The sequence below is a fragment of the Felis catus genome, chromosome F1 (genome assembly GCF_018350175.1).
Source record: "Felis catus isolate Fca126 chromosome F1, F.catus_Fca126_mat1.0, whole genome shotgun sequence".
NCBI classification, from domain to species: domain Eukaryota; kingdom Metazoa; phylum Chordata; class Mammalia; order Carnivora; family Felidae; genus Felis; species Felis catus.
The window spans coordinates 53,997,362-54,024,153 of record NC_058384.1 but is presented as its reverse complement, the minus strand read 5'-3'; the positions used below and the strand labels follow the sequence as shown (position 1 = coordinate 54,024,153).

At 37.6% G+C, this 26,792-nt stretch overlaps 1 protein-coding gene across 14 annotated transcripts in view; it reads left to right on the top strand.

Moving 5' to 3' along the window:
* The window catches only part of ESRRG (estrogen related receptor gamma), a 628,903-nt gene that overhangs the window by 542,027 nt on the left and 60,084 nt on the right, over positions 1-26,792 (top strand). For 13 of the 14 annotated variants that reach the window (XM_019822195.3, XM_045048790.1, XM_019822196.3 and 10 more), the window contains 2 exons: positions 20,211-20,321; positions 23,939-24,121. In XM_019822195.3, the coding sequence (XP_019677754.2) occupies positions 20,211-20,321; positions 23,939-24,121 (294 nt within the window). The remainder of the gene's footprint in view (positions 1-20,210; positions 20,322-23,938; positions 24,122-26,792) is intronic. The other variant, XM_011291097.4, reaches the window with a different exon arrangement.

Genomic DNA, 26,792 nt, shown 5'->3' with positions numbered 1-26,792 from the left:
TAGAAGGTCACATGTCAATAAAACATAAGCTTTAGGAGACAATAGAAGGAACATATATTTAGTCTTTAGTTACTGAATATGAGTCTATCTGTGATGCTGTGTTGTGGCTCATACTCTCTTGTGGGAAATAAGGTTGGGTTTGTAGTTCTCATGTTACACTTTCATACTCCATAATAAGATGTCAGGCTATATTGTGTGTATTTAAAGACTTGAAATCACAGAATAATATTCAGTCTTTTGTTTAGAAGCTGGTTCCCTCTTCCAGTTTCCCCATTTCACCAAGAGCAAAATTTCCTTTAGGATCTAATTTTGGCACTTCCTTTGAACTTTGTCTTCTTTTCTTAACTCACATATTCAGTTGTGAGTCTTGTGGATTGCTGCCTTTCACTTTGTTCCCATTGACTGCAAGTCCTGGGGGTGGGGAGAACATGGAGGTGGGAGGATCAATGAGTGAGTTATCTGCTTTCCTTTTATTTATTTCTTTTTCTATTTTTTCTTCTTAAAAAAATTTTTTTTAGAGTTTTGGAAAGTATATGCTATATGTGTATTATACACACACACACACACGCACACACACACACACACGTAACTTGGAATTACAAAACCAAGTCCAAGATCTTGGTTACAAGTTGCTTAGCTCTGAGCCTAAAAACTGGAGATAGTAATCCTATACCCACAGCACTGAGTTATAAGAATTAAATGAGATGATCTATATGAAAGTGCTTGGTAAAAATTAATAATTCACTTGGATGCTTTTACTTACTGTATTCCAAAGTCTTTGAAATAGAGGTGATTGTGCTCCTTCCAGCAGCACATATACTGAAATAGAGGTGATTAATATATTTGAGATGTCTGGAACTTAAAGGCATTGAAATTATAGTTATTTATTTTTGTTTCATATAAGGCAATGCCAGAGTTAATTCACAATGATAAATTTATTAATAGAAACGGTCCCAAATGCCTTGGTTGTTTTTTGTTTTTGTTTTTGTTTGTTTTGTTTTGTTTTGTTTTGGGTTTTGGTATTGTTATTTAACGTGGTAGTTCCTTACTCTCGGGTCTTCACACATTAAACGTTATGGAAGGAATAGTAACCCAAGGATACGAAAGAATTAACAGCAGTGTAATCTGCAAGTTTGCCTAACTTAAATAGTACTGATTTCATGTGCTAAAAACCCTAACAATCCATGGGCATCCATCAAGTTAAACCACTAGATTGAAAATAAAGGTGAAATCACAGGTATAATGCACTTATTTATTGATATTGGTTCAAATTAATTGATGATTGAGCATTAGCCAGGGTGAGCCCATGTTAATGTAGTATGCCCATAAGATACGGAGGAATTCACACAACTATCTGTGATATATTTGATACTCATTTCAGATTTATACTGTTGCTGCTAAAATGGCATTTCACTCTGTGCAGAGCTCATGCAGTTTCAAAAGATGTTTAATGTAAAATTAGGATTAATGGCTCAATGTAACCTTTCCAAATAGAGTCATGCTTAGGAAATGAACACACCTCAGCAATAACATACTGCTTGCATGAACGCTAATTCTCGTGTATTATGTCCAGAGTAAGCCTGTAGGCTATCCCTGCTTTAAAAAGGTTTATTACTAAAGGAGGGGAAACTATACGTGTTTCTTGCTGCACAGTGCTTTTCTTGCAGATTCCTTTTCTTTTGTTTCTTTTGGAATAGTTTTATTTAAAAATATGAATTATTTTTGTGAAATTCTAAACATAAATGCTTTTATAAGAGCAGGAAGGGAGGCAAGCCTTCTCTTGTGACAATTATTGTCCTTATTTTTTTATTTATTCATTTTTGGGTTAATTTAGTCTGGCTAAAATTACATACATATTCATGTTTCTTAATAAGAACAAAGCTTTACTCTTGGTTATTTTCCATAAATTTGTCCTCATAAGCAATTTGATAGACATGTACTTTAACTACTAGAATACAAGTTCACAGTGAATCCATAGAACTTGGTTTCAGATCTGTAACTCATTAAGTCCGTCCCCAAAGGTCCAAATGCTTCTTTATCAGATTACAATAAAATTGCTACTGCTTTCTTTTGAAGTTTCAGTGTAGGCGCATATTGTCATTGAGGGGTAGATTGTCTGTTACTAAATGTGTTAGGATTATGAATGTCATTTCATTTTGGTACGAAACATTGATTTGAAACAAAATTAGGGATGATGAAATGAGTTATAATTTTTCAAAAATGATTTTTTTACTCAATTCCATGGAATATATGTCTACCTGTTTTATGATAAATATACCATTATTTTACTTACATTGCCAGTTTATCATATATGTATACAAACACACACACACACACACGAGATTTATAATACCTATTCATATTGAAGTACTAATAATGTGATGCTTTTTATTAAACTTTCAGTTATCATATGGGATTGATTGGACATCAGACACAGGAGACTTAAGTAGGACAAAACATCTCAAGTATACGGAGGTGCTAATAAAGGAAGATTTTGGAAACCCAAAAGTTAACTAAGGTTATCAACTTCTTAGACAAGTAGAACTTGACATAAAGTTCACTGTGATTTCACCTGATAGTTTTATCATTATTATATATATGTATTCATTTATATTTATTATATAAATTATATTTATAATATAACACATATAATTATAATTATATATTTAAATATTTATTTATATTATATTATTATATATTACATTTTAAAAATAATTAACACATCCTTTTAATGGCCAAAATTAATGCACCTTTTAACTTTGCCACTAATGTACTTTAAAAGAAAACATTAACTGTTGGTTTTCAAAATGTAGTTGTTTCATCTATGGCAAAAATATCTTTGGAAGTCCTTATTTTAAAATATTTTTAAAGTATTTTTTATTCCAGATGCCTGGAGAGATTGTGCTGAACTTTTTGGTAAGGAAGCTGAAACCCAAGTAGTTTCAGAAACTAGCCTTATGCCAAAAAGGAAACTAGAAAAGTTGTAACGATTTCAGTTTTTAATTTAAAAAATCGTTACTCTGGTTGTGAATTATCACTTGTATATATTCACATTTCCTTAAAGGAAAAATGCAGTATTGGTACTGTGATTTCTTCAAAAGTATAAGGACTTTTTAAATATTAAAGAGTTAGCTTGATTTTTATGTATTTTCATTGGATTCAATTATTGGGAATGAGAAAGCTTATATAATCGGTCCTATATTTCTATTTATATTGCATTATTCAATAGCAACATGTTATTCAAAAACAATGTTACTTACACACAACTATAAGACATTTATTGACATTGTTTGGAATAATTAATACCCTACTTGTAAAAGGTTCTTTTTTCTCAAATATCAGATTTCTTCCCCCATTTACTTATTCAGTGAATGTCTTAGGATTTATTTACTTCCTTATTCAGTCCTAACTTGATTTCAAGAGAAATTTTACAATTAGGTATTCTAAATGCAGATTTGGCCCTCTCTAAGAAGGCAACATATGATTTAAATTGATATATACAATATTTGATGTACCCATGCTAAATACTTTGCATGAAAATTCAGAACATGTTAGCAGTTTATTAAATGTGATTATGTAGATTTACAGAGCTCATGCCATATTCTTTATTTTCCCATTTTAAGTATATTTCAATCTCGAAAAAGAAAATCCATAACAAGCACCAGGGAAACATTAAAAATACCAAGTAGTATTTTTTGTAGGTATTTTTTTCACATTAATACCAGGCCACTATCATATCTTATTTAATTTTTAAAAATTTTCTCAATTTTGAACTGAATATGTGCTGATAGATTAATTGAATTCTCATTTTGTTAGAACCAATAATTAAAATAATTCTAGTTACTTTTATTTTCATCCTTATTAACAATGGACTTTTACTGAACATTTTTTGTACCGTGAGATCTGGAACATTTTAACATGGTCCGGTATTTAACACACAATTGGTCTTAAAACAACTTCATCACATGTTGATATTCTTGAGTCATGCCTTCAACAATAATAAATAAATCATATTATGGACAGATATGTAGAGAATTATAGAGCAGAGTTCTATTTTCCCCATCTTAATACTAAGCTAATAGTACTTGTCTTTCTTTTTTTTTTTTTATAAGTAGCAACTGAGACGTATGTAGAAACAATGTGAAAATTTTAAAAGGATATGCAAATTTTTTATGATTGCTGGGAGATTATTTGGAATTTGAAATAATTTGAATAGTGGCTATTCACAGAATGTTCCTGAGTTTACTGATGTATTTATGTTTTCTCAACTGTAACGTAAAAGTTCTTAAAAATGAAGTACACTGATTTACAAAAAATATAATTTCATTGGGGCACCTGGGTGGCTCATATGGTTGAGCATCCAACTGTGGTTCAGGTCATTATCTCATGGTTTGTGAGTTCAAGCCCCGCGTCAGGCTGTGTGCTGACAGCTTGGAGCCTGGAGCCTGCTTCAGATTCTGTATCTCCCTCTCTCTCTGCCCCTCCCCCGCTCATGCTCTGTCTTTCTCTCTCAAAAAATAAGTAAATTTTTTTTAAATTGAAAAATACGTATATATAATTTAATTTAGAAAGATTTGATCAGTCCTTACATATATACATAATGTATATGTATGTGTATAAGTGTGTATGAATATATATAAATTTAAATTGGTTGGGCAGACAGGAGAAGTCATGGCGAATGAGAGGGAGAATGACTTCTGTTTCTCCTCCCAAACACATTGGCTGTGTTGACTGTCTCCCTTAGGGTGTGCTTAAATGCATGAGGTAACTAAGATAAGACTATCCAAAACTTTTTTAGAAATCAAAATATCATATGTTTTCCAGTCTCCACGTTGGGATGGAAATTTTATTATGACGTTAAAGTCTACTCCTCCCACCCGCAGATAAGTAAGTAAGTAAATAAATAAATATAAACGTAAAATAAAGTCTACTCCCAGGCTGCTTGATGGGCCACTTGCTGTGCTTTCTTAAGCTACCATGTGATGACTTAGTTTCAATTTCTTTGTCTTTCATTTCATATCATTTCCCCCAGTATTTCCTGAATGCTGAGAGGGCCACCAGGAAGCCCCTGGAGAGGAAAGGGACATCTCATGCTGCCTGACGGCAACCTTCCTGACTGATCAGGGCACTGTGATGATAAGTTCCAGGGCATTTCTGTCTTTTCTCTTGATGGCAGCAGAGATGAGATGGCAGCTTTGAAAAGCGACTTTCTGGAATACATACTACTAGAAGAAGCCAGAGGTCCATGTTGCTGGGATGGCTTGATATAATAGGGGTTATGAAATACCATTTAGTTCCTCAGATGTACACATTTGGCTTTCCTCTGTTAAAAATGAGTCTGGGGTGGGTGGCGGGGGGGTGGCGCTGGGTGGCTCACTCGTTTAAGCCTCTGACTCTTCGGCTCGGGTCATCGTCTTCATGGTTTGTGGGATCGCACCCCATGTCGGGCTCCATGCTGGCAGCATGGAGCCTGCTTGGGATTCTCTGCCCCTCTCGCCTGCTTGTGTTCTCTCTCTCTCTTTCTCTCTCCCTCTCTCTCAAAATAAATAAATACACTTAAAAGAAAATGGGTATATGTTTTCCTGCGCTCGGCTGCAAGATATGTTGGTTCAGGACCTATTGCCGTCCAGTGTGTGCCATGGTCTGTCTAGAGACGCACTTTTTTACCCTGTGTGATGCTCTATTTGGCATATGGAAAATCATTCATGATGCACTTGCATATTCTTCATAACATTTAACAGAAAAGTGATTTTTGCCACCTTCTTTCAAACTTACCGGTTTTATTTTTTAAACACTCAAATCTTTTCAAATTAAAATTCTTTCTCCTTCTCACAATATCTTTGATAGACAGTCACTCTACCGCGACCATCTCCCACCCACACTCACCCCCTCCAGCTTTCCATCCTAGCAGCATCTTCTGGTCCTCTGTACTTTGTGACCTACTAACCCAGGGAAAGCACTGTTACAGCCAAATTCCTTCTAGGACTGTTCCAGAAAGCATTCAGCATCATCTTACTCCTTTGCCACTTCGAAGACCTTCTCTTCCATATCATGCAACAAGTTGGGGGAGAAAGGGTGTAGGCCAACAGAAAAAATGATTCTCTGCCAGCTAATTCCCAAAGATGATTCATCTGGTGTAATCTCAGTGACGGTGGAAATGTGCCAGTTGTATGACAAGAATTGTCATTTCCAAAAGAGTTCACAAGGCAGAAAGATGTTCCTTCAAAAAGTGAAAACATTTAGCACACCTAATGGGTGAATTTAAAGAAAGGCTTTGCTGCCATTTACAGTAAATTACCCTGGATATCTGTGTCTAATAAGAGATTCTTGAAGAGGGACTGGCAGCCCGAGGGCTGTCAATTAGCTAAAAAATTGTGCGAACACTTAAATATTGGGTGATTTTTTGTAAAGGTCCAGATTGCTGGCTTCTTTTGGAAAGGGGAACTCTGATAACATCAGACTGCTGTTCAGTTGTGCCGACCACTCACGAGGTGGTGCCGCATCAGGGCTAGCCAGAGGCTGTGCGCATCTGTGGGACGAGTGCGCTTTCATTCCCTGCAGTACATACGGACCCCTCATTTTTTTTTCTTTTTTAACACATAGCCCATTTCACCCCAGGTAGTTGTTTGAATTTGCAACCCCTGATATAATTATCCACATAAACACACGTAACACGAGTTCTCTTTGGATGGAAAAAACTTGCAAATATAAAAAATTCTCACAGGGGTGACTGGGTGGCTCAGTTGGTTGAGCATTTGACTTTTGATTTTGGCTTCATTCATGATCCCAGGGTCATGGAATTGAGCCCCACCTTGGACTCCCCACCGAGCGTGAGCCTGCTTAAGATTCTCTCTCTCCCTCTCCCCCCTCCCCCCACCTCTATTTTTTTTTATTATGTTTATTTATTTTGAGAGAGAGGGTGCAAGTGGGGGAGGTGCAGAGAGAGAGAGAGAGAGAGAGAGAGAGAGAACTGAGAGAATTTGTCAGTGTAGAGCCCGACATGGGGCTCAGACTCACGAACCATGGGATCATGACCTAAGCTGAGATCGAGTTAGACTCTTAACTGACTGAGCCACCCAGGTGCCCCTCCCTACCTCTAAAATAAAAAGTAAATAAATTTTAAAAATTCAAAACACAATTTGCACAGAATCATTTGACCAGCCAAATCATTATCAGGAAAATAACGAAATTGAATAATATCTTCTATATTTAGAATTGTGTGTGTATCTTTCTCTGTACTGTCTATATATTTTTGTATGTGTGTGCATATACATAATGTGCACACACACACTACAATTTCTGAAACATGGATGGCTGTAGATGGAGATGGAAGATTACCCACTGTGATATATTTACTGAAATCTGATCAACTTGGTCAGATGCCTTTTTCTTTTTAAACTCCAGATGAGATTTAGTTAAATAACGCAATAGCCATTAACTACTCATTGGTTGCTTTCAAAATATCCATTATTAGGTCATCTTCTCCTCTCCTTAGCATAATGTAGTGTCTATATTGTAAAATGCACACAAATCTGTAGCTGTTTATGATTTTCCATACTTCATTCTCCATAGTGATGTGCAACAGGCATTGATCTTTTCCTAATGCAGTAATAAGCTAGAAGCATTTTTCAAACATGGGCACTTTATTTGCTTTATTATTGTCAAGAACAAAAGGAAATGCATTTGGCCAAGGTCAGCATGAGGGGAATGCTAAGACCTGGACCAGAAAGCCTACTGCTCTTCTGGTTCATTAATGCTCTCCATTTGGCTCCAGTCTTCCCTGATTTAAGATATGAAGCATGTTGATGTTTCCAACTGCCAAGCAGTTGTCGTACTCTGAATCTGTGGGTCAGTTCCATCCTTTTCAATACACCCATTTCATTCATAGAATCCTAGAACTGGAAGAGAGCATACCACATGATCAGACTCATTCATCTGCTTCCAGGCAGAACGACAATAAAAACGTCTCAGAAAGAGAATGGTTTTCTTCATTCGTCAAGTTTCCCAACTATAGGAATCTATGATCTTTCTTGTTCAATATTCAGGATCTAAATCTAATTATCATTAGCAAGTTTTCTTATTATCTATCTGAGTTTTTCCCAGCAAACCAAATGCTGGGTGTGTTTTTTTTTTCTCATATTGTCCAGGATGAACATAGAAACATTTAATGCTGATGTCTTACCATTCAGAAACTCCTTTTTTCAGTGCTTCATGCTATTTTGTTACCTTTAAATTTTCTATCCCTTTCTAAAGTTATTATAGATTAGTACATTGAGAAAAACACAACCAACAAGAACTATTGAAACAATTGTCAAGAGAGTCGTATCTCTCTGTGTGTCCATGTGGGGTTTCAAACAAACAAAAAGATGAGAAAAAACTAATTATTACATAGCGATAAAGGATATTGTAAATTTATTTTTTTTATTTCAAATGTTTTTTTTTTTGAGACAGAGAGGGAGAGCAAGTGAGGAGGGGCAGAGAGAGAGGGGGACAGAGGATCCAAAGCGGGTTCCATGCTGACAGCACAGAGCCCAATGCGGGGCTTGAGCTCAAGAACCACGAAATCATGACCTGAGCTAAAGTTGGACACTTAACTGACTGAGCCACCCAGGCACCCCTACATATTGTAAATTAGTTTTATTTATTTATTTATTTATTTATTTATTTATTTATTTATTTATTTTTGTTATTTATTTCCTTCCTTCCTTCCTTCTTTCCTTCCTTCCTTCCTTCCTTCCTTCCTTCCTTCCTTCCTTCCTTCCTTCCACAGTATTTTTGAATGTCTATGTGGCAGGCATGTGATATATATACTTCATATGCAATGGTGAGCAATATACAGTTCAAACACACACCAAAATCACTTTTGATCAGTTGAAACTATTTCAATTAGGATATAATTTCTCACCATACTCCTTTCCTTCATTTTTTTTGTGGAATGAATCTGGATACATATAATAAATAAAATATTTTGAAGTTTGAGGTTAGTCCAGACTTTTTGGGTTTTGTATTTTTAGGTTTTGTATTTCAAAAATATAGAGGGAGCCAGTTGACAGGGAAGACTTAAGAAAATATAGCTGGAAAAGGGCACACTTTTCATGGGAAATCTGCCTCCTCCTATGTAAGGCAGTGACCTTGGAGGCTTTATCCCCAAAATCTAGTCTTGAGCTGCCTTTTGACTGGAAAAGTGTGTGTGTCTTTTCTTGGCACACTTTGGGATTTCAAGATGCTTCCTAATATTAAAGACCATCGGAATATGGGCTCCTGAACAGTCCTGACTCCTCGTGTAGCATCTATACACAGGAAGTCAATCGGGAAACTCACCACCTGGTGCAGGTACAGGCTTTCTTCAGCCAGAACCTAATATATTTGGCATCTGGAAATATCATTAGTGTTTTCTATATTCTTTCCCGCACTCTTCACGTGTCCTAATTTGAGAATAAAAGTAAAGACTGTGGCCTGTACCTGCCATAACTCTTTAAATGTACAGTTTTCTTGTGCCTCAAAGTGTGCACTTCCCCATTTGTTATTTTCCTTGACAGAAAAATGTGATGTGTTTACATTATGTGTATCTCTCCCCCAAAATTTCAACACTGTTTATCAATTAATCATGAATCTAGAGTAGATATTTATTAAAACCTAGATTCTCAGAGTAGTAAAATAAATATGTCATTGAACATTTGGCTTGAAAACTGGATGTAAATTTTTTTCTTTTTATGTGCATATTGTCTCCAGCAAATCAAACCACATTGATAGTCATCTTGCTGAAACCAGGTAGAACGGAGATTCTGAAAATATTCAAGAGATAAAAAGATGATAAAAGGAAATTAATTGCACAAGAAACATTACTTAGCATGTCTGTTATTGATAGACTTTTTTAAAAGATGTTTTCAAAAGTAATCTCTACACCCAACATGGGACTTGAACTCACAACCGCGAGATCAAGAGTCACCTGTTCCACTGACTGAGCCAGCCAGAGGCCCTGTTCTTTTTTTTTTTTTTTAATTTTTTTTTGACGGTTTTATTTATTTTTGAGACAGAGAGAGACAGAGCATGAACGGGGGAGGGGCAGAGAGAGAAGGAGACACAGAATCGGAAACAGGCTCCAGGCTCTGAGCCATCAGCCCAGAGCCTGACGCGGGGCTCGAACTCACAGACTGCGAGATCGTGACCTGAGCTGAAGTCAGACGCTCAACCGACTGAGCCACCCAGGCGCCCCAGAGGCCCTGTTCTTGATAGTCTTTTAATATATTTCTTTATTTCATTTTAGTGAATATATCACTTATATAAAGGAGCTTTCTGGGGTGTCTGGATGGCTCAGTAGGTGAAGCATCTGAGTCTTGATTTTGGCTCAGGTCATGATCTCACAGTTCCTGGGATCAAACCCAGCATCGGGTTCTGTGCTGACAGTGTGAAGCCTACTTGGGATTCTCTCTCTCCCTCTCTTTCTGCGCTTCCCTCCCCCAAATAAATAAATAAACAACAACAACAAAAATGAAGGTTCTTTCTTATTATCACTGCCAGTCATGATTCTCCCATCCCAGTTTTTCTCATGAGGTCTTAAATTCCTCAACAATCAAATTTGTTACCTTTGAGGGAGAAAAATTTTATTTTATTTTATTTTTAGGGTTTCCAAGTAATTTATCATCCAAACCGCACTTTTTTAAAAATATAATTTATTGTCAAATTGGCTACCATGCAATGTATACAGTGTGCTCTGGGTTTGGGGGGTAGATTCTCGTGGTTCATCACTTACATACAACACCCAGTGCTCATCCTAGCAAGTGCCCTCCTCGACGTCCATCACCCATTTTCCCCTTTCCCCCACCTCCCCACAAGCCCTCAGTTTGTTCTCTGTATTTAAATCTCTCATGGTTGGCTGAGAGAGAAAAATTTTAGCTTGAAAATGTGTCCACAGTGGCCACATGCTGTTGTGAATGTCTCAGCGTCAAAGGCAACTGGGAATGTACTGATTCTTCCATGCTTGTTTTCTCCACTTCTGCATGTCTACAATCCTCATGCTATCTTTCATACTTCCTCTTGTTTTTCTTTTTCTCCCTTAACTTTCCTCACAAATATTTAACAGCACAAGTAGCAGGTGAATAGGCGTTAATGATGGAATATAGAGTTAGTTGAGAAGGGATGAAAACCATTGCATTTTCTTTATTTCGTATCAGACCCTGAATCCACCCATTGTCGATTCTCTCTCCAACTCTGTTTTTATGTTCCTTACTTTCTTGTCTTGGTCCACTTGGGCTGCTATAACAGAATACTATAAACTGAGTGGCTTACAAACAACAGAAATTTACTTCTCACAGTTCCAGAGGCTGAGACGTCCAAGATAGAGGAGCTGGCAAATTTACTGTGTGGCGAGTTTCTGGTTCTCTGACCCTCTTCTCTCTGACCTCCCATGGCAGAAGGGGCGAGGGAGCTCCCTGAGGTCTCTTTCAGAAGGGCCCGAATCCCACCATGACAGCTGTACCTTCATGACTTAATCACCTCTCAAAGGCCCCGCCCACCTCCAAACACCGTCACATTGGGGGTTAGGTTTCGACACATGAATTTTGGTGGGCACAAACATTCAGTCCGTGGCACTTCTCACTGACTCCACTAAAGACTTACAGTGGAGCCGCTAGACTCCACTATTTTCCTCTCCAATGAATGAAATAAAGTGACCATGGCTTTCATCCCAGCCACTCGAAAACTAGCTTGTTTAATTTCATATTTAATTCATTTTTACAGGGTACTGAATTCTGCATAAATAGTGCTTGTGCTTTTGTTTACAGAGAGCATCCCTGTGGAGTGCTGTGCACACTGTTATTACTATTATTATTGTATTAAACTTATTGCTGCCACTATCACAAGAAATTAGAAATAAGTGTCAGCACCAAAAGAAAATTTGTCACTGGTATGAAATTCGGGCATGTTTGCATTAATATTATATTAACATTTAATATCTCTTAAACTGATTTTTTCCCTACATATTTTATGTGCTAGATATAATTCTTCTTCTTTTTTTTTTTTTTTTTTGCATGGCCTGGATATATATATATTATGTTTCTTTGTACTAGATTTACTTTATTTTGAATCTCAATTTTGCCAAATCACAATCACCAGAAAAATATTATTAAACATCTTGTGTCACTATGATGTCTTATCATTGGCTCTCAGTATCTCTGCTTGAGTCTAGTAGTACAATTTATGTTATCTTTGGCGACTTTCTAACAATTTGGCCAGGACTTAAAGTTTTCTGCTGCTAAAATGACCATACGCTTCTCTTTGAAGCTTCAAAACTGTCTTTGGGTGCCCAACTGATCAAGAGTCAAACATAATGAAAACAAATGACCGCCCCCCGCTGCCCCGACTCATTGCCACTTTTCCCTGTCACCTATTCCCGCCCCCCGCCCCCAACCTGTATTCTCTTTGAAACCTACATCTGCTTTTTTGGTCATTAGACTCCACTGTATTCCTGTCCATTGAATGAAACAAAGTCACTCTGGCTCTCAACCCAGCAACTTGTAAGCCAGCTTGGTTGATTTCATATTTAATTCATTTTTACAGGGCATTGAATTTTGCATAAATAATATTTGTGCTTCTGTTTACACAGAGCATCCCCATGGGGTGCTGTGCACTGTTATTACTGTTATTATTGTGTTAAACTTATTGCTGCCACTGTCACATTTAATTGTGAATTAGTAGAATCACTTCTCCTGATGTTGATGTGCAACCACATTTCATGTCCTTACCCACTAACTCACAACTTTATTCATATGAGAAGGCAATTTTGAAAAGGATAAAGGGAAGAGTCGCCAGTATTAAATAGTAACAAGACAAAATAGAGTTTAGAGAGGCGTAAGCCACGGCAGTATCTCTTTCAGTGGTTTATGCAATTTTTAACAGGCAAAAGAAGGAAAGGGGAAATCTTTTTTTCTTTAAAGGTTGTCTCTGTGTTTAGCAAGTGCAGGCCAAGCGTGATCTCCCTTTCTGTCTCTCTCTCTCTCTCTCTCTCTCTCTCTCTCTGTGACATCAAGCAAAGTAAGAAATAGTGCCTTTTGAATAGGAGATTTCCTTTAATTACATTGGGGAAGTGATAATGGTAGGTATTGCATGTTTAATGTAATGTTCTGGATGCCCCTTTTTCTTTTTCTTTTTTCTTCCTTCACAGCCACCTCATCTTGAGCAGAAATAAAAGGTTCAAGGCTTGTCAGCATCAGTTTATAGATAGCTGTTTAAAAATAATGAGATATTGGGTATTGTAAGGCTCAGGGCCGTCTTGCCAGACTCATTTATTTCCATTCACCTTTTGTCAGAATTGCAGACAGAAGACATTCAATTAAAACTTGTCACCTGTTGCAGATGACCTAATTTGTACTTGTATGTGTCATAGATTAGGGCTGCATGCTTCAGATGAAGCAACTTTACTCCTGATGGAACAACATTTCCCCTGCAAAATATTTTGTCTATGGTATTTCAAATTTCTATCGTTTTGATTTCCGCTCCAATCCAGATTATAAATTTAGCACATACCTCTGAAGCAGCCAAGCAAGAATGGTGAATCACACCTTGAAAAAAAGAAGGAGGAACTTCTGTAGAATTATGCCCTATGCAGGAAACTCTACAAATGTATTTTAGATGCACCTTGAATCTGAAACAGAGGGAAGCCTTTGTAATTTCCTACGCAAGCCTCACATGTTTAATAGTCCAGATAGCTATCGGGAGACCAAAACGAAAGACTTCCCCTTGCTAATTGTTAATTCATCTGTAGAGCAAGGAAGCTTTAATGTGAGCCATGGCTTTTATTTCTTTTAGTGACTGAGGACTCAGTTAAGAAAAAAAAAAGCCCACCTAATGGATATGCATTTTCTCTCCCTGTGTGATTTTCCCCTTTTATTTCAGCAGAACTTAAGAGTGTTTCCACAGGCAGACAGTCGATTTCCAAAGTTCCTGAAATGTTGCCATGATATTCCAGCAGAAGTAAATGTAACCCTTGGGCAGGGGTGTCTGGGAGAAAAGCCGCTGTTTGGACCTCCCTCCTGAGCTCAAAATGCAGCCAGAATGTTGCTCTGCCTGCGTGGCCCTACGGAAGAGGCTTGTCTAATTTGCAATAACATTTTAAGTAAGAACAAAGAAATTAATTTCTTTGGGCCCCTGCCTCAGTGGAAAAGCAGAGTAACTGAATCTTTTAATCACTTTTACTTTGTCTACAGTCTCATAGCTGCGAACTTTTTAGAGGCAGCTCACCCTTTCTGGAATGATAGATGCAAAATCACCAGCCTTTTAGTTGAGTAAAAATATCCCTTCCCCCTGCTAGTCTAGTGTTCTGCCCACCTCTATACATGCACCCCCATATCATGATGCGAGTATTGTTTACCATGATAATCAGGTTTTATCTGCCTGCAGTTCTAGCTTTTGGAGTAAATACCAACTGTTCTTTTCCAAAAATAGAATTTGATGGCAGGGAAGCGGTGTAAACATAGTGCTTAAGAGTGTGGGTTCTGCAGCCATTCTCCCAACTCCCAGGCCTGGCTCTGCCTCTCCCTAGCTCCGGTTTTCTCATTTTGTAAATGGGATAATAATAGCACCCGCCTCATAGGATTGCCGTAAGGCTTAAATGTGTTCATATATATAAAACAATTAACCCGCTGCCTAGAAGGTAAATAAGCTCTTGACAACCAGTGGCAGCGGGTAACTGGCTGAGATTTTGGTTTATTCCAAGACACTTCGTGCAGAGATTGATTCATTCAATTAATAATGAAGACATGGCTTGGGAGGAAAATGTAGGTACGAGGCGTCGAAGACTGCTGAATCAGGAAGAGGGACTAAACCGGGAAGCCAGGTTTAGCAATATCACTGTCTATTTTGAGAAGAGGCTATGGCAGCTGAAGATACCTAGGGGTCGGTGTGGCTTATTTTCTCATGTGATCCTCAAGAATTTAATATGATCAGCTTCTCCCTGGAGTATATGTGTGAATACACAAATAATTTTCACTCATCCCATTAAGAGAAACCTCTAAATATGCACAAGTACTCTAGGTTAAACTGGTACACTCTTTTAGGACATTGTCCCAAAGGAGAACCCCATCAGAGGCTGCCACTAAAATGACCCTCGGCGGTGTGTGATACTATAATCTGCCTTAGCTTCTTTTCCTGCAGCTCCTCAAAGGGATTTTCTCTATCCTCTGTTTATGACGGTTCCCTCACAGGAGTATCTGGAGAATTGAAGGGCGCTCTTAGGTACCTGTCTTCCCAAAGGGAAGGAGCGTGGTTTCCTCCTGCAGCAAAGGGAACTGCAGGATGGGGAAGACATCAAGTGGAAGGGAAAACTCCCGTCCTCTCCGCCTTATTGTTTCAGAAGTCCTGCTTTTTTAGTCCGATCTCAAAACTCACTTGCAAGCTACGTTTGGTAGCATTTATTTAATACAACCCTTTATTTAGCATTGATTAAATTAACTGATCTTTTTAAAAAAATTCACTATCTTTAAAAAAATAGTATCACTTTAATGTGACTGTGTGCATCTTTCTTAAGTGTTCCAGGAGTCTGTGTAATTAATATTTTTAGCAAACCTTTGCGAACAACATTGTAAAAGGCTGGTCTTTAATATAGGAAGGTAGGCTAGGGTATCCTTGTATAATTCTCTGAAGGGGAGATTTTTTATTATCCTATGAAATGTCTCTGACTTTGTGCTATTAAAAATGTGAAAAATACTTTTGACTTTGGACTATATAATATTATAAAAATTTGCATTTGGGCATAAAATGTAGACTTAAAATGAGCTGACCTAAGAAGACCTTGTGTTGAACTGTTTCACTTCTTTTGGCGTTTATTTGCCTCACGGCGTATTTTTTTCCTCCTTGCCCTCTTCTTGCTTTCTCAATTTTGTAAATTCTGACAATGTAGAAGATTTGTAATTCCCTTGTGGCAAGGTAGGCACTTGCAGTATTTGAAAGAAGAAGCAATGTGAAACATTCTACTTGGTAGGTAATGCCAACTATTAAAATCTTTTTTTTTTTTTTTTTAAAAAGCAGTCTCCACATGAATAGAAACTCCAATTGCCTTAATTAACTTCAAAACCTGTCAAACATTGAACATTGTGGGTATCTTATTTCCTGGGAAAAAATCTTACTTTTCAACTTTTCCGAAACTAGTTACAAGCGAAGTCCAGACAGATTTTTTTTTTTTTTTTTTTTTTGTATTTCAGGTACTAAAGAAGTAAAAAGACAGGCTTTGTCACCTTCAGTGGATATATTCCAATTAGATTGATATCTTGTTATGGCGAGTCTGGATTTCCCAGGTCCTGGTCATACATAGTGTTGTTTTTCTTTGTTTCTGCTAAACAGTTTGGAGGGCACCTGAGTGGCTCAGTGGTTAAGCATCTGACTTTGGTTCAGGTCGTGATCTCATGGTTCGTGGGTTCGAGCCCCCTGACGGGCTTTGTGCTGACAGCATGGAGCGTGCTTCAGATTCTGTGTCTCCCTCTCTCTCTGTCCCTCCCTCACTCACACTCTGTCTGTCTGTCTCTCTGTCTCTCTCAAAAATAAACATTTAAAAAAATAAAGTATTTGGAGACTTTTAAATACATTAGGTTAATTGGATAATTATCAGTTGTCTACCTTGTATTGTGTGCAGTTAAACTCAGGGGTAGCATCCTTATTTTTTATAAAATTTGGATTAGCTTCTGTATCTAGTCTAAAATAATTACATACCTAAATGATATTATTAATGACAAGGATGAACAGTAAATAGAATGGGACCAAATATTTCTATAAATCTCTTCGACATCAAATGAGTATCATTATTTGTCTTGTATCCTTTGAATTCTCTTACCACTCCATCATACCTCAGTCTATTTCCCTCAGAATTGAGGCAAGGTAGACTGTCAAACTCCATGGGAATAGATTTTTAATAAATGATCAGGATGCAAAATATATTTCAATAAAGTAATACAGCAATATTTCAACAACAAAACAATGATAAAATGACAACTTCCTTATTTTCCTTGGCATTTTAAGGTTTATAAAATATTTTAATGATGCATATGTATAATATCCAAACATATTAACACATTATATAAATACAATATTGAGTCCTTACAGAAAGACAGCAGGAAGGATATTGTCTTTATGTCTATCTTATCTTTGGAAAAACAGATAGGTTAAGGAACTCATCAAAGTTTACAAAGCCGGTTAATAAAAGAGCCAGAAAAAAACTTAACTATCTGACTTGCAAACTGTGCTTTATTTTCTTTTTTTAAATGTATTTCTTTATTTTGGGAGAGAGAGAAAGAGTGTGTGTGCCCAGGGAAGGGGCAGAGAGAAAGAATCCCAAGCAGGCTCCAGGCTGGAGCCCCATGGGGCTCAAACTCATTAACTGTGAGATCATGATCTGAGCCGAAATCAAGAGTCAGACACAACCGACTGAGCCACCCAGGCTCCCCTGCTTTATTTTTTTTAACTTATTTTTCTTATAATACTTAGGAATAAATTACTATGTTATAGTTGGAGACATTAAAGGGGGGATCTTCAGTCTTTTCACAATATCATTATTATAGACAAGGGACTAACTGATAGGGATATAGAAATGGATGATACATACTGCTTTTTGATAGATGCAAGGCAATACATTTTAGACTAGATAATCCAAGAAACTTTCTATAAAATAGGAGTAGTTACAACAATTACATTAAATTACTCTTATTTGGTGATTTTTAATATCTTTATTTTTTCCCTTGAACCATCTTCATTTTTTTTGTAGATACCTGTTTCTTTTTTAACACAAAGTATCATTTGTGTGTTTTCCTTACTAATGAGAGATTGTGGTTTAAACCTATGTGCCCTCAAGTGCAATAGAGGTAGAATCTTTGTTTACAGTGTTTAATTTACAGTATTTTAAACTTTAGTAGCCTTACATTTTGATTAAGTATTTCTGTTCTTTGTACTCTACCATTTATCTCTACAAAATCAGCATCCTAATGGGAAGAAGCGTAGTATCCCAGTTCTGCAGTTTCTTTTCCACCAACTTTTCTACACTTAAAATCAGATGAACAAGGGAACAAAACTCTACTCTAGGCAGAAAGTACTTTAAAAACAGCAGTAGGGGGGCGCCTGGGTGGCGCAGTCGGTTAAGCGTCCGACTTCAGCCAGGTCACGATCTCGCGGTCCGTGAGTTCGAGCCCCGCGTCAGGCTCTGGGCTGATGGCTCAGAGCCTGGAGCCTGTTTCTGACTCTGTGTCTCCCTCTCTCTCTCTGCCCCTCCCCCATTCATGCTCTGTCCCTCTCTGTCCCAAAAATAAATAAACGTTGAAAAAAAAAAAAAAACAGCAATAGGGAGGGGTACCTGGGTTGCTAAATCGGTTAAGCCTCCAACTCTTGCTTTGGGCTCTAGTTATGATTTCACAGTTTGTGGGTTCGAGCCCCGCATTGGGCTTTGCGTTGACCGCTTTGGAGACTGCTGGGGTTTCTCTGTCTCTCTGTCTCTGCCCCTCCCCTGCTCGCTGTCTCTCTCCCTCTCTCTCTCAAAATAAATAGACTTTTTTTTTTAAGGCAGCAGTAAGAAAAACAGCTTCTTTGTAACTCACGTGTGCTACTATTTTCAGTAAATACTTAGACACTGTACTAATTTCTTTGTTTTGTGAAATTTGCTGTGGAAACCTACTTAATTGCTCTTGAAGTTGTCTCCTGATTTCCTTTAAACTCTGCTTTGATATTTCAGTATGACATTTCAGGCTTTATCTAGAACCAAGCATATGTTTCTGTGTTTCATGAAAAGATAGTCAACTCTTAAAGCAGTATTATTAAGCTAATATGAAAAATTGTGTTTTACTTTATCTCGTGGTTGAATTAAGTAATCCTGAACATTCGAGTGTATGTATTCACTTCAGGATTCCCTAGAGCTGTATCAGCCTTTCCCAAACGGTTTCGTAAAACACAGAGAACCCACCATTCACATGTTATACATGATGTTACTAAATAGTCCAAAAACAGGATCTTTGGTTAAATTGATTTGCAGAACATCGCATAGGCTGTATCTCCTTCTGAGAGTTTTGCAGAGGTCATTTGCATATTAAAGGCTCTGAGAGGCCTTTTCAGTAAAATAATAATACTGATGATGCTGTTAAACGAAATCTGTTTTCTAAACATTTTGAGAAATGCCAAAACATGTACAGTGAATTACTTGCTTAAATTTGTTAACGGATTATGTTATACCGTTTTATCAATTAAGGTGCAGCCTAATATCAGAGTCCGTCTCTCTCCTTGCTCTTACTCCCAAGCCACTTCTTCATTAGATAAAGGTTTATATGGTCCGGTCCTAAACTTCATAATTGCAGATTGGAAACCAAGTTATTAATAAGCTCAGCTCACCACTCCCCCACATATGAAACATTTATATTTAATTCCTTTCTTAACCTTTTGCCTCTTCGCTCAATCTTTTAAGTCCAGTACCAGCAAAAACTCTCTGAACCTTGACCCAACTCCTCACTCTTTGGGTATTTACTAAATACCTGTCGGCTTTACCTCCTTTTCTAGCTTCACCCTTCAGCTCTCCCTCACTAACATAGCCTTCCTTCGACGTCCAAGCCTTCTGAATTCTTTCAGGAAGCTCCTTTTGTCTGTCCTGTGTCCAGTCCCGGTTTTCTCTCATCTGGAAGAAAATACAAACGTGTGCCAAAAATATAAATGACGTTCTCCTCTGAGACATGGTGACATTAGAGTATGGAACATCTCCTCTTACGGAGTGTCATCCCACCTCTCCACGGCATGCACACGTTTGCAGTTCAGCTCAATTCCACGGGGCCGTATTGAGCCTTCTGGTGGACCAGGGCGGGTCGGATAGCTCTTACGAATTGAGCTTTCACTGGTGACTGATGAAGAGGATCAGCTTGCCACTGTCTTTGATTTGAGAAACTAGGCTAGTACCAAGTAACAGTTGCTTTGTATTAATTCCCGTGGAAATGTGCCTTTTCTTTGGTGTGCAAATGGGACTTTGATGGCCTTGCATCAAATGTTTTTCAGGTCTGTTACTCTCTGCTGGATTTGGTTTCTAATTACTGGCAATTTTGGTTTAGTCACCCCCTCTTTACATTCTCCCAACACCTCTGGATCATTCTGGGTTCTACTGTCGGTCTCCATAGCACCCACGGGTGATACTCCATGTATTTGATCGGTCTCAAAGATGGATACCTCAGGAGTAAGCCAGTGCCTGTCTTTGCCCGCAGGGGTGCGCCTTGACAGAGTACGCGGAGGTCGGCAGAAGTACAAGCGCAGAATAGATGCGGAGAACAGCCCCTACCTGAACCCTCAGCTGGTTCAGCCAGCCAAAAAGCCATGTAAGTACAGCAGACATGTCTGGCTTTCCAACACACGGAATCCTCCCAGTTGGCTCAATGTATATCCGTTTTGGCATACCCATCCCCACTGACTCCAAGGAGACTTGTCTTTGTTGGGGGCCGTGGCTCTGTTCCCAAGAATTGCTTTTTAGGAGCAACGGTAACTCAGCTAATTATCTATTTTTTTCCCTATGGTTTCTCTCCCCTACCTTTTTTTCACGTAGTCATTTTGTAGAAGCATAAGCATATTAAGGCATAGCTTATATAGTGAGAATTTTACATTTTCTGGTTATCTTTATTTTCAGAGGTACATAAAATGGATCATACTGTAATCATTAGTTCATTGGAGCTGTTAGTTTCAGATTTCACAAGAAAGTGATTTTTGTAGTTTTCACTAACTAAATGAGTTTGACTGCTCAACCTCCCAATGAAAATACATTAGGAGCCTCATTAATTTGGAGCTATGGAAGGTTAACACAATAGCTAGCAATAGATTAAAACAAGAATAGGCCCTACTAATAACAAGCATAGGTTGGTGGTTCCATCTCAGATGCCCTTATGGGCCTTACGAATTGTTTTTAAAGAGTCCATGGTTTTATAATGCCAGATTGCAATTTGAAAGGATGATGGGTACACTGCTAAAATGCAAGCCCCATTCTCTTTGTCATTAACTAAAAAGAGCCGGGATATAGATGGAGGCAATAACTGCATCCCATTTTCTGAAAAATCAGTTCATAGTTCTAGCACAACAGAGCTAACCTCCTAGGATATTTACGCCTAGAGTTCGTACTAGGCACTGAGAAGTGCTTTGATGGAAACGGTTCTCACATTTAGCTGTCTTTGTCTCAGAAGACACAACCAGCACTTAACCAGAGGAAGCTGCATCCAGAGCAGTTGTGGGAAGACACACGGGTAATTTTTGATCTGCTTTCAAGGGAAGAGAAAGTGTCCGCTTCTAATTCAGATTCTCCAGGAGGGGTCGCTGCTGTGCATCATACATGTGAGCATATGGGGATCTGTTAAATAAATAAAACAGACCCTGAACTGTAAATGAAAGGACATTTTAGCTATGTCAAAGGAAAAACAACCAGTTTTACATAAAATTAAAGCTTAAGTGAACATATGGCATAGTTTCCTTTTGCCTTTCCAAAAAACATTATGTTGATTATACCTTCAATTGTCCAATCTGGCATCTTCTCCTCAGCCTGCATAAGCTGGTTGGCATTCTGCAAATACAATCTAGGACTGCATTAAGCAGATTTTGCACATTATAATAAAAAACTTTCTGATAATACAATAAAATGCAATAAACACTAATGCTTAATTTCGTTGGGGTTAGTTTCCTAGGCTCAATATTACACAGTCTGCCCATTTCTCATTCATTTTGCACGAACATTGACTGAAACCATTGATAATTTCCTCTTCTGAGAGAAAAATGAGCACCAGCCCGTTTGTAAGTCTACCTGATAGAGGAACATCTATGGTTTTCGGCGTAAACCTGAGAAATTGGGAAGTGGCTTGTCAAGTACCTTTAAGAAGATTATAGCAATTTCAGTGAGCTCCATTTGTCTGAGATAAAGAGGACTCCTAATAAATCATTACTCATTATCTCAAGGCCTCTGTGTTAATTTCCCTTAGTCCATCCAATTAGTGTGTTTTTGTAACAAACATTTATAAAACTTAATTTTCAGATCCTGTCAGATAAGTCAAGAGGCTGTGCCTGGGCTTTGCTGAGAGAGTGGCTCAGGGAGATTTCTGGACCCTGACTGATTGTTTGTGTACTACAAAAGCCCAAGAATGAAAATTGGGTTCTATTGATTCTAATTAGGGAAACATTAAATAAGATTTACCTAGAAACAGTGCTGTCGGCTATTCCATTTTCCGAATAATGGGAATTTCTTCGCTTCAGCCAAATTTCTCTAACCCTTCCGGTCAAGTCCACTGACTTGGGTAAAACAAGTACCATCTTCTCAGTACTAAAGGAAGTAGAGTCAGGATTTTCTTTGGGTACATTTCTGTGCCCTTTGTTAAATGTTGCATTTTCTTCTAATGCTGAGAATCCAGTGGTTGCTGACAGGTTTGTCGCATTGTCAGAGCAATGAAAGTTGAAACTTTTCCAAGCGTAACTAAACATACAGGGTGTTGTTTCCATAGCATATACAAGAAACAAATGCCATTCTTCACAGATCGTAAAAGATAAAAAAAAAAGAATCTGTATTTAATTTTATTTTTTTTCCTACAAAATATGGTGTTTGGGAATATTTCCTCCCCAATCTGCATTTTCAATTTGGTGATAATTGAATATTCCTGCCAATGAACGGTTATCTGTTGATGATTTGCAATAAATGTAATTCTTAAAGCAGCCATAATAATAAAGTTTTTAAATGTTAGAAAAATTGCTAATTATAGCTTGGATAATTTCCTTGTCATTTCATTAAAGAAGACCAAAACACATGCTACGTTTTCAATTCTAAGAAATATGCAGTCTTTTCATTTAGGGTTAAGAAGTTAATGATGGGTTAAATAGTTAATAATGAAAGGAAAATTATCTAGTAAACACAGAGGAAACTTTGGCTTTGCTCACAAAAGTCCCATTTAATGCCCTGGTTTTCTAGAGTAATAGTAGTACATAGAGCATAAAAATATTTGGGTTTATTCTTACCCATTTGTATCTCTTAATTTAGAAGAAAGTACAAACTCTAAAGCTACACATAGAAATTGAAAATAGGGCCAACAAGAAAAATCATTCTGTTAGCAAGGCTTTACAGCCCTTCCATAAACTCTCACATGCCCCTAAGCAATAAAACACATTTGATGTGATGCTTTCCATTTGTCTCTAGTGTTTATTTTATGAAGGATTTTAAAAACATATATCACAAATTTCAGACAGATAAATCTGAGCCAGAGAATGAGCTAAAGACAAAAGATAAAAATAGAGGATTAAAGAATTAGGCGCTCCAAAGAGAAAATATTGTCCCCTTTAAGTAGGAGTAGTTTTCTGGAAACTGATATTGGCTATATTTGAAAGATTGGCTGGGTGTGTGGGGAGGGAGAGAAAGGAGAGAAATTCCTATTTAATGCATCCCACAGAGATAGAGTTATATAGTCAGTAATTCACCCAGGCAGAAGGGCTCTGACCTTTGCTCTTCTTTAAAAGAATTAAGACAATTAATGACTTTCGTGCCCATTACGACTCTGGGCACTGGTAGTTCTCTGCCTTCCACATTATATTCTACAGTTCAGTGGCTCATTGTGGATTTTTATTTTAAAGATGTTGTATACTATTTAATCTGCTTCCCGAAATCCCACTTAAGAATCAAAGAGCAAACCTAGAAAGCATCTAACTTCTCTGATCTGTTTGCTATAAAAAATTTCATTACAGGACAGATGCTTCATTCCAGCAAAGGCAGGTAGAGCAAAGAAGAAAGGAATACATTCTGTTACAACTGCAGTGGCTTATTTCTTGCTATGAGTTTTCCCGAACACTGTTTGCTATATATAGATTGAAACGTAAATAGAATATTTGGGGTTTATTGTAGACAATTTGAATTATTTTTCAAGATGCGGCATACTTTAGGGTTTGTGAAACAGGGATGATGCTACTAGTGATCTTGTAGTGCTCTGGTCTGATTCTGCAGATAACAAGATTGTCTCACATTTGTTGGTGGCCGAACCGGAGAAGATCTATGCCATGCCTGACCCTACGGTCCCTGACAGTGACATCAAAGCCCTCACTACACTGTGTGACTTGGCTGACCGAGAGTTGGTGGTTATCATTGGATGGGCGAAGCATATTCCAGGTACATTTTCTGAAAAGAAAAAAAAAATGAAACAGAAAAGGTTGCAATGATTCCCTAGGTTGCCTATGTAGATTTAGACAAATTCAAAATTTTCTCATTAGTATGGTTTTAACCTCTACATTTGTTTTTATCATACTTAATTTAGAGCTTTGCTGATCCTAATCGAATCATAAACCTTTCTATGTCTGTAGCACCTCGGACACTTGTTATTTTCTTCGTATGCAAAGGCACTATTGCCAATATAAGATAAAGAAGAATGTATCTTTAAAAAAATATGTCTTTATTCCTCTTAAAATTCTGACCTTTCCCCTCAGGAGATACTTCTGCTTTTTCTTTTCACTTAAAACAATGTCTTTGTCAGCAGTTATCTAATGTACCTTTTTTTTCTGTTCAGAATAACTCATTCTGTTGTTCGTGGTGGCTATTTACACTGAATTGCTATTTGTATTTATAAGCTCTGCTTTGGTTGACATTTACTATTTCCCATGGATTTGAACACAGATTGTAAAAATGAATATTAAATTGACATCATACAGTTTCTCATACGGTAACTTAAAAGTAGTATTTGAAAGTAGCCTATTACTTTGCTTTCTTGGCCAATCCCATACCACCCATAAACCTAGAGCTGGTCACAAGTTTTGAGAATTTTAGTAGTCTGCTTGAATTGTTTGTTATTTGTTTGTTTGAACTTTGATCTTCAGGTAGTTAAGAAACAAGTTTTTGAATGATGCGCACTGGTTTCCTGGCACAGTTAACTTATTTCTGTCTCCTTAAACTAGTTTGTCTTTATGCTTTGAATGCTACAGTAATTTCTTTAATCAAATTGATGGAAGTCCCTTTCCCAGCCCACACTGAAACCAATTTCTTGGTCATGATACGCCAGCTATGTTGCTAACAGTCGTAACGAACTGTCAGGCGATATCGCAGTGAAGCTAATTTGAAGTCATTAGGTGTGCAGCGTTCAGGCGACAATTTGTTACAGTGGTTAGGAACACAGCTGACATTTCTGAATGGCTTTGTTCGGTGCAGTTCTAGATGAGGCCAAGCAAATTGTAAACTAATTTAAACATCACTCTGTATTATACTAGCTACTTTGTCTTACACTGTTTGCTAATAAAGCACCCCAAATTAAGTCAAAACTAGTTAAATAGGTGAGCTTGAGTGTGTTCTTTGGAAGATACCTATACGAGGGTTACTGCATGTGAAAGGAGGAGCATTTGATCATCTGGATAGTTGATATTGCACTTCGATTGTAATCACACTCGTGTGACTTCTAGAAAAACGAATAGAGGATATGCTGAAAGATGTTGAGACATTTGGGAATTGTAGCACTAGGAAATGTCAGAATTCGCTTAAACAATGTATGAAGACTTTTCTGACTTATCCGGATGCAAAGTGTGTTGAAGTGTTTTAAAGCAAAAAGAAACAAAAGCTAACATCTGTTGAAGTATCCACAGACCCTTTTGAAGATAATCAATATATATCATTCGTATTTACATATTTTATTATTTTATATAAACAGAGACACACACACACATATACTCAGCTATTTATTTTATTTTTAAATTTTTTAAAAAAGATCTTATTTTTAAGTAATCTCTACACCCCATGTGGGGCTCGAACCCACAACCCTGAGATCAAGAGTTGCACTCTCTACTGACTGAGCCAGCCAGGCACACCTACCTATACTCACATATTTAAAATATCGTTATTCTAACGCAGGGCTTCTCAGCCTTGACACTGTTGACACTTGGAACCAATTATCCTTTGTTGTGGGGGACTTTCCCGCTCATGGGAGGGTGCTTACAAGCTTCCTTGGCTTCTACCACTAGTCCCCTTGAGTTGTGACAAACAAAAATGTCCTCAGGTACGGACATATGTCCGCTGGCAAGCAAAACTGTGCCCCAGCTTCCCAACTGAGAACTGTTATTCTCACCTGGGAATCGAGTAGTATTATCTGTGATTCATAGCTAGGGACAGTTGAAGCATAAAGAGGTAAAAACACTTACACAGAATCACAAACGTATCCGGTACCATCAAAGCATATATTCAGCATTGCTTCCTGGAGTAGAGTCAGGAGACCCAGTTGACTGCATTTCACAGAACCATTTCAGAATACTAATGATAATAATGTTAATGTTATTGATAACGACATGAAAGACCATGTAACTATGACTCCAAACCACCCATTATTTCAGAGAACTCTGCCCAAGTTCTCCCTGAATTGAGATACATGTTAAACCAATCCTTTAATATTGTTCAGACATCCCATAATAAAGACCAATAAAAGGCAACAACTCCTTACAGTGCTCTCTGGTAAGGGAAAGTCAGTGATAAATTTGTGGGTCCAGTTGTGCATCTAAGTAGAAATGTCAGCTTACAAAGGAACTTGTCACAGTAAAGGGGCTCTAGTGACTTTTGTGAAGACAGTAACTTTAAATAACTATGAGTAACAGCATTTCCAGTGGTGGAAACAATTACTATACGATTATGTGTTCAGTCTTAAGCTGAGGCTTAGAATCGGTGGGGACTGACGTTATTCTCTCTCCATAGCAAATGCCAGAGGAGGTCACTGTGAAGTGATGATTCACAGCTCTGGTGTTCCACAGCTCTGGTGTTCCCGATACCCTCAGGGTGTTTTAAATGATTGCAAGGAGTGGGTTGGCTTTTC